Consider the following 8,348-nt stretch of genomic DNA (forward strand, 5'->3'; position numbering starts at 1 on the left):
AAAAAAAAAAAAAAAAAAAAAAAAAAAAAAAATAAGTAGAGCTATCTGCACGCCAGTAACAAAATATATAAAACTGTTTCTTCTCCTGTTCGTTGTATAAAGCACGTGGGATGCGTGATTAGTGAAGCGGTTAGAAACTTCGTTCAGGGGAACACGTCCGAGGGAGTATAACATTGCTTCTTTTCTTCTTTTCCTCTTCCCTGGCGAAGGTACGTAATTTGTCACCCCAAGGCGGGCAGAGACTCGCTAGATTAAAAAAAAAAAAAAAAAAAAAAACAGCACAATCAGCAGAAGCGGCAAATGACATTTATGTACACATAAATGGAGAGGGGCCTTATGGTATTAAACGAATGGAAGAAAACCCCCCTCTGTGCAAAGTACGTAGGAAATTTCCCCACCGGTAGAATCAGATTTTTACGTGCGCATCGTGGCCGCCAAGGGGACATCGCATAATTGGTTCACCATAGTATATAAACAAGCTTAGCGGCGCACAAACAGTGGACTTAAAAAAAAAACAAAAAAGGGGGGGGTGAATTGAAGCGATTAGGAGGTAGTCATCCATACAAGTCCGTACTCACACACATTGTTGCACTCAAGTACACATCGAGAGAGGAACAATGAGGGCGGGAGGCGGATTCTACAAAGGCACCAGTACGGAGCAGACACCCTATTTTGGGGATAAGGAAAAAAAGCTAATTGAAAAAATGACTTGGCCCGAAATTTATAACCAAAAGATAGACCTCACCAAGATCAACTTAGATGTGATAGGAAAATGGATTCACAAAAGGCTCATTGAAATTTTAGGGTTTGAGGACGACATATTGTATGAGTACTGTGTCTCTCAGTTGAGACTCGACCAGGAGGGCACCGGTAAAACATCCTCGACAACGCGGAGTGCATGATTAGAAGCGTCAACCCCGTGTGTGCTAGCTATTCCTATCCCACGCTACGCGCTACACGATACGCGTTACGCACTACACGCTGCGTGCTACCCGTTCCTCCCCTCGACAGACGACGAGAACGAAAAATTCTTAAACTCGAAGAGGCTGAAAATAAATCTCACTGGCTTCATTGGTAAAAGGCAGAGGCGGAGCAGTGTAGCGAAGTTAATCTCGCCGTGTTGATAAAAAAATGAACATGAATGGAGTAACGATGGAAGTGACCCCGTTGTATGTACTTCCCCCCTCACACACACCACGTATATATGATCCACCGCTTCCACTTCACCGCAGGAAATAAAAAAAGCGAAGTCTTTGTTCAAGAGCTACTAGAACTTATCATTTCGAACGAGCAAAATGAGGAACAAATGGTGGCATCCCAAATCGAAACAAAACGAATAGAAATGGAGCAAGTCATAAAGGAAAATGAACTCCTTCAAAATAATATTCATAAATTGAGGAGTATATACACAGGTAACAGGGGGAGGCAAAAATGGAAGAAGCTCCGGAGGCTACTCTTTTTTTGTACTTCAACGCATGTGTGTATTGCTTCTTTCCTCATAACCGCCCCTCGTATAGAAAATGCTAACCGGAAACACCCCATAGTAGTGGAAAACGTAAGCAGAAAAACGGATGACTCAAATGGAAGGCCGCTGAACCTAAACGGGACGTCACCACAATCGAACAAACAGATCGGTGGAGACTCTCCCAAACGAAGTGATCACATGCACAACAAGAGGAGGAAGAAACCAATTAGATCTTCTACTCCTGAATCGTCTCACTCCACGAGCGAGCTAGACAAACACACAAATTATAAAAGAAGGAAAAATAAAATATATGTTAAAAGGGGCAAACATCATAGTGATGAAGATACGTCCAATGGTGGAGAAGAGGAGGAGCGGGATGACCCCAGCTCTATTGAAGACTCCTCTTCCGATGAGCCAATGGAAGAATGTAAAAAAAAAAAAAAAAAAATTCGTAAACATATGTCGAGTGTAGATTTATATAGTTCTAGTCGTGAGCGTAGCAGTGACAGGCATAGGGGGAAAATGGATTTGCAAAGAGAAAGGAGGAGGTGGCGAGATCGGGGCAGTAGCCGCGACAGGGATAGAAATAGAAGAAGGGACAGAAGTGGAGGACGGGATAGGAGTCGAGGACGAGATAGAAGTCGAGGAAGGGATAGGAGTCGAGGAAGGGAAAGAAGTAGAAGAAGGGATAGAAGTCGGGGAAGGGAAAGAAGCAGAAGAAGGGAGAGGCATCGAGACAGGGAGCGAAGCCCGGATACAAGGAGGTGCCACAGGGAACGCAGAAGAAAGTCCAGCGAGACGCCCTCCGACGCCAAGTCAAGCATTGCATCAAGCAGCAGCATAAGCAGCATCGAGAGGGGCTATACAACGAGAGAAAGGCGAGGTAAGCATGGACACCCCCGCAGAAGTGCCAATGCAACCAAGTCGGATGGAAGAAGTAGTTCGTCCGTCTCCCTTTCACCTTCGTCCTCAGGGACGGTAAAGAATAAACATCGAAGAGAGTTGGACACGGCGAATGACAGAAATGGCAGAGGCTCCGTGAAAGAGTCTGATGACGACAGGTAGAAATTAAGATTTATTTTGAGCGCTTCGCGGGCGTCCACCAACTGGTCCCCTTTGAGCTACGTCGTATCGTTGTATAGCTGTATCGCGTTGCGCCGTGACGCTGCTACGTCCATGCGGCCCCGACGCGAAGTAGTTTACGAGTCGAACAGAAAAAACATTCACCGTCACCTCAGCTAGGCAGTCCTTCATTTTTTTTTTTTTTTTTTTTTTTTTTTTTCGTTCCGCTCCGTGTGCGCAACGATCGTTTTGCGAGATAAATCATTTCCCATTTCCCCACTCCCTTATCAGTACCCGAAAATCATCCAGAGATTCCAAAGCGAAAGAAATTCACAACATAATGAAAAGGAAAAGCTACAACAGTAATAAAAAGGGGCTTCGGGCTTGGTCTCCCTCCGAGAGTGAGAATGGGTAAAAGCGTTTTTAGGTGACGTGTTTTTGTGTGTGTGTGTGTGGCGCGACATGCCAACAACAACATGTGCCACCACAGTTGTATAGTACTCAACAACTACACGCAGTTTAAAGGAGACAAATTTCATTTTGTCGAAAAAAGAAAACTCGCTCCATATGTGAAGAAGCAAATGGCGAAATGGGGAACACACAAGGGGGTGACGCGTACACCGCTGCATCTCTGCTTGTACGTTCCCCACGAGGTGCCCTCCTCAGCCATTTCGCCCACGTACGTGTGCACAGCTCCGGCAAATTAAAATTTTTTAGTGTGACCCGTTTCTTTAAAAGCGGGAAAAATAAGAAAAAAGAGAAAAATGTCGCAAGTGAGAAAAAATTACAAAAGTAAAAAAAAAATGGACAAAGTGGACAGAAATGGGATTTAGCAAAATGGGTAACCTTTCCCAGTTGCTTAATTATTTTTTCTCTTTTTTTTTTTTTTTTTTTTTTTCTTTCCATTATGCTTCTCCCCTTGCACTTTAAACACGTGAAAGGTGTAGTATCGTGGGGGGGCTCAAATTTGCAAAACTATATTCATTTTGTATGCTTTATTTTTTTCCCCTGTGGCCCCCCACATCTTTGCCTGATTCATATTATAACGCAGTACTTGTACACAACGCGCAGCGCATAGTGCACAGTGGTATTGTAACCCCAGTGAAATTTTAAATACTTGAATCCAAAGGGACTTAAATTAATTAACTTAAAATATATTTTGTCGAGTTCGTACTTCCCATTTAATTCCTTTATCCTGGACTCCAATGACATAATCACAGATTTCGTTATTAAATACCTGAACACTAAGCTTATGAAGTAGTGGATGAAGGACCCTAAAAAGATGCATGCAAATATAAAGGAAGTGTCCAAGTCGTTTTGGAAGTGAAAGAATATGAAGAGTCCACAGAAGCTTAGGAACATCAGGTTGCACGAAATTGTCGACATGAACAGGGTGGAAGTCCTGCGGCGGGGAAGGAAAATATTAGAGTGGGATTCATATATATACATGCACATATATACATATATGCACATACATACACATACACATATACATATACATAGTATACGTAGGTGTGAACAATCATATGCGCGTCACAAACGGGTAGAAGCTTGCACACCCGTTCGCACATGCTTATATGTTCCCTTCCTACGAACGGGAAACAATTTACAGAAATAAATTATAACCATGGAACCATCGATTTCATTAGCAAGTTTAGGTCGTCTATTTCCTTCTGCATCTTCTCGGGGGGATATAAAAAACGTGTGTCGTTGTTCCATGGCTTAAATTTATAAACGTACGTGGACAAGGACACGTGCATTGGGATGTCTGTGTACTCATACACCGCCACGTCATCTTGGGGCTTCCCGAATTCGGAGTTCAGCATTGTTATCTCGAGCGAGGTGGTTCAAGGTTTGTGTGCATATATATGGTGCCTTGTGGGCTTCTCCTAATGGGAGCCAAACCTGTGCCCCTTTTCTTCGTTACGAGTGTCAGCGTAACGCTTTGCACTTGTGTTCTTTGCAAAACGGGGGAAATAATAAATAAAACAAAATAAAAATAAAATAAAAAGCGTAATAAATTGAACAAGAATATGGACTACATAACAATTTGCTCAACAGTTGTCTTCCCGGTGGTTGGTAAAAGAACTCGGCATTTTTTGTTACGCCCTAGGAGTAAAAGCCATATGTTGCTGATTTCCTTTTTTTTTTTTTTTTTTTTCGACATACATTTTGGCTAGCCCAACCAACAAATTCTGCAAAATCATCTTGCCGGCAATATGTTTTTTGCTTTTTTTTTTTTTTTTTTATGAACGTTCATATTTTTGGGGGACAAATTAGAGAGAACGCATCCATATTTGGCTAGTTGCTACCACTGGGTTGCCACCAAATGTGCAGTAAAAATCGCCCGGGAAAAAAAAAAAAACAAAAAAAAAAACAGATCAGTAGTACAGAATTTTCCACTACGGCAAACGCCGCGTTGAGCTGACACATTTAGACGTCTTTTCGACGTTGTTGTTTGTCCGTGTGCTGTCCACATGGTGTCCACAAACCTTGCCCCATTTTGCGCTTCGGAGCAGTTCGAAAAAAAAAAACAAAAAAAACAAAAAAAAAAGGAACCCCAAAAAAAGGGGTGCACAAAAGTGTTCTTAAATGAGCGTGCACAAACGCTTGTGACCTGGCTCAAAACGCAAAAGGGATTTGCCCTTTGCGGTGCCCCTCAGCCAGGACGGCGCCACGGTTTTGCGGCGCTGAATTGGGTAGGAAGTAAAAAACGGATAAGTCCCTTGCACACACACCTCTTCTCTCTCCCCTACACGTACCTCTGTGCAATGGGCGCCCGATAAATCTGCGACGTGAGCGACTTGGAGCGATCCAGCATCTTGGCGTAGTTATCGCGCATCGTTGTGAAGTCGCTTTTGAAGCTGTTTGAACTGTTCACGTAGTTTCGACTGGCATTGCTGTTCAGGTCGTTTATGTCCAGCGCCCGTGAGTGTTTATTTGTATACATGTTTAAGTTCGATTCAATCGATTTTGGTACGTTGCGCGAGAAGTTACTCACACTGTCCATATTTATTAGCGGCGTGTTAGAGCTGTTATGTCGATCCACAGAGTTGAAGTGCATGTTTCTATCCCTCATGAAGAAGCTATTTCTAGGTCTCACAAGGAACTGCTTATTATCATGGTCCACACCTCCTCCTCCAATGACGTGAATCATGGAGCCTTCTTCAGACGTGTTATTCTTGTTGACGCTGCTACTTACGATGAAGCTACTATTGTTATTCGTATCGGCAGTGTAATGCTTTCTCTGACCGAGTGTGCTGTACTTTTGCAAAGAAAGGTCCTGTGTGTAGTTATTACCATTCGATGGATTCCTCGGAGCAAATTTTGTTACACTTTGCTGGCCATGGTGGTCATACGTGGGAACAACTCTGCTGTTAAAGATTTCCTTCTGAGGCATGGTTGGGTTTAGCAGGATGGAGCTCATCCTCCGTGCGACGTATTCATTCTGTGTTAGCGAATTCTTCAAATGGTTGTTAACGATTTCTTGTTCAGCCTTATCAATATTTTCGAGGACGCTGTTCGGGGCGTTGCTCCCATTGCGGTCATTACTGTTAAGGCCCTTTTTGGTGAAAATATTACCATGGGCAGTTAATTTCCCCCCAGGGTGATATGCACCCATAATGGTATTAACATTACTCATGGCTCTCTTCGACTCGGTTCCGTAGTAGTTTAAGTCATCTTTGTGTAGAAGATCGGCATTTTTTTCAAATCTCCCTCTACCGCTTCCACTTGCATGGGCCCTCGTATGTCGGTGGCCCCACATGTTCGCGCTGATTCTATTAGAATGTTCCGCATCGTAAAAACTTCTCCTCCTGTATGTTGTTGTTGGCTCATTGTCCATTCCTATACCTAAATCCTGCGCACTGCTGAGGGCACTATTCCTGTGGTTATTTTCGGTCAAGCTATTGTCTTCTTCCTCTCGTTCGTATTGTGCTGTTTTTCTGGTTTGTACCGTATGCCCAGATGTTCTCGCCACCCCCGTCTCCCTCTTCAAATAGGCTCCTTTCACTGGGTCTCTGAGCAGAAGTTGCTCCCCCTGGTGATAACGTGTCGCGTTGCTAAGGCTGCTTCTCCTTCGATGGTTGCTGATGCTCCTCGCGCTGCGTTCGCCCAAGCGCTCACCACGGTCATCATTAATGCCGCTAACATGGTCAACCCCGATATGGGTACCGTGTCCTTCCTCTTCGCCAAGGAAGTTTAGGCTTCCCCGTCTGCTTGCCCCGCTGGGGCCATTCACATTTTCTACGCTGTTGCAGTAGGTGCTATTCGTCGCCTCCTTTCGGTACTGATACAGGTTGCTCTTCCCATTAGGACCGACAACACACAGGCCCTTTTCAGCTCCATACCCTGCGGCATTCCCTCCACGGACGACGCCCACATGGTTGTCATCCTCGTTTGGCCCCAATGCATCCACCAGGTCGTGCTCATCAGTCCTGTTCCCAAACACTTGGCTGTTCTTTCTACTCGAGTAGGTATTTTTACCCAAAACATTTCTCCCTCTATTATCCTCATGCTCATTTTGCTTCACGTTGTAATAATCTTCCCTTTCAATCAACCCCGAGATGTTGTAATTATCAGCGTCCCCATTATGGTGTGGAGCTGTCTCTACAGGAAGTAAAGCTTCCGCCCTCGGATATTTTTCATCGCAATAGGAACGTAAATAGGGAATCTTGTTTTGGTAACTCCTAATCCCTGCGTTAATTTCATTCATTAGTTGCAAGTTGATACTGATGAAGTTTTCCTTGTTGTTTAAATGGAAAGAATTTTCATTACTGATGAGTCCCTTGTTGGAGTACTCATAATACAGTTGTTCTGCCATCTCCAAAATGTAATCTTTGTTGTGGCTTTCGTTTATGGTGATTTGTTCGTCAATTTGTTTCAACTTGGAGAGAGCTAAGATGATATCATTTGTGTCTATGTCTTTGTATACATCGTCGTTAAAATTTTTAATTTGGCTTCCCAAGAGAGCCATTATGCTATAGTTGTTCTTCCTGTTGCTCAGTTCGTTAAAGTCGATGCTTTCATTTTGCAGCTTGTGCTTGTCTACCAGTGCAGACAGCACGCTGTTGATTTTGTACTTTTCAAATATCTCTCCATGGTAGTAGTTCAGCTCGAGCATCTTCATTGTTATTTTTTTGGTTGCTTCTCTTTTGCCTTCCCAGGGGAAGCGCATCTGTCTGCGGTTAACGCGTTCGTGAGTGCACGCGGGTTGGTATGCATACGTAGGAACATGCGTACTTGCGTGAATAGCACAGCATAGCATGCACTTTGCCAAGCAGCCGCGCACACACAACGGAGAATTCTCCACTCACGCGAGGTGCCCCCCGTCCTTTTGTGTGTACAAACTAATCTGGGAATTTCCCCCGGGAAATGCAGCGATCACAAAAAAAAAAATTTAAAAAACAATAAATAAAATATAGTAAAATTACAAATGGGAGGAAGTCTGCTCATGCAACTGCATATCGTACGTCCGCACGGGAGAAGATATTTAAGGGCAACGAATCTCCAGCGAGGAGATCATTCGATGCACAATAAAGCGAGTTTTTTTTCGCATGGGAACAAACAATTGGGAAGGATGACAAAAAAAAAAAAAAAAAAAAAAAAAAAATACTCGTTAAAAATGCACGCACATACGTATGCTCTTATGGCAATTCCACACTATGGGTGACAATTCTGTTTTCAGCCACGATTTTTACACTTACATGGGGGATAATTATATGTGTGTTCTTTTTCCATTTGGGCAGTGCAAAGGAATGAACAGCACATTGCGTATTCTATGCGGCGTAGGGAGAAAAACCTTTTTTTTTTTTTTTTTTTT

General features: G+C 43.4%; 4 protein-coding genes across 4 annotated transcripts in view; 1 reads left to right on the plus strand and 3 right to left on the minus strand.

The window, feature by feature from the left end:
- Positions 1-617: 617 nt before the first annotated feature.
- AK88_00645 (uncharacterized protein) lies at positions 618-2,942 on the plus strand (the record flags this gene model as incomplete). The annotated part of the gene is made up of 5 exons (XM_012478291.1): positions 618-870; positions 1,012-1,074; positions 1,233-1,412; positions 1,518-2,526; positions 2,819-2,942. The coding sequence occupies 5 exons, from the start codon at positions 618-620 to the stop codon at positions 2,940-2,942; spliced, it is 1,629 nt and encodes a 542-aa protein (XP_012333714.1).
- A 620-nt stretch (positions 2,943-3,562) lies between these two features.
- Positions 3,563-4,353, minus strand: AK88_00646 (uncharacterized protein; the record flags this gene model as incomplete). The annotated part of the gene is made up of 2 exons (XM_012478292.1): positions 3,563-3,929; positions 4,154-4,353. The coding sequence occupies 2 exons, from the start codon at positions 4,351-4,353 to the stop codon at positions 3,563-3,565; spliced, it is 567 nt and encodes a 188-aa protein (XP_012333715.1).
- Positions 4,354-5,279: 926 nt separating this feature from the next.
- AK88_00647 (uncharacterized protein) lies at positions 5,280-7,655 on the minus strand (the record flags this gene model as incomplete). Its single annotated transcript, XM_012478293.1, has 1 exon — positions 5,280-7,655. One exon carries the CDS (start codon positions 7,653-7,655, stop codon positions 5,280-5,282), a length of 2,376 nt encoding a protein of 791 aa, XP_012333716.1.
- A 517-nt stretch (positions 7,656-8,172) lies between these two features.
- AK88_00648 (uncharacterized protein) overlaps positions 8,173-8,348 on the minus strand; it is a gene marked incomplete at both ends in the record, with an annotated part of 1,947 nt that continues 1,771 nt past the window's right edge. Inside the window, one exon of the mRNA XM_012478294.1 lies at positions 8,173-8,304. Within this exon, the coding sequence (XP_012333717.1) occupies positions 8,173-8,304 (132 nt within the window). The remainder of the gene's footprint in view (positions 8,305-8,348) is intronic.

Source organism: Plasmodium fragile (assembly GCF_000956335.1).
Source record: "Plasmodium fragile strain nilgiri unplaced genomic scaffold supercont1.5, whole genome shotgun sequence".
Taxonomy (NCBI): Eukaryota; Apicomplexa; class Aconoidasida; order Haemosporida; family Plasmodiidae; genus Plasmodium; species Plasmodium fragile.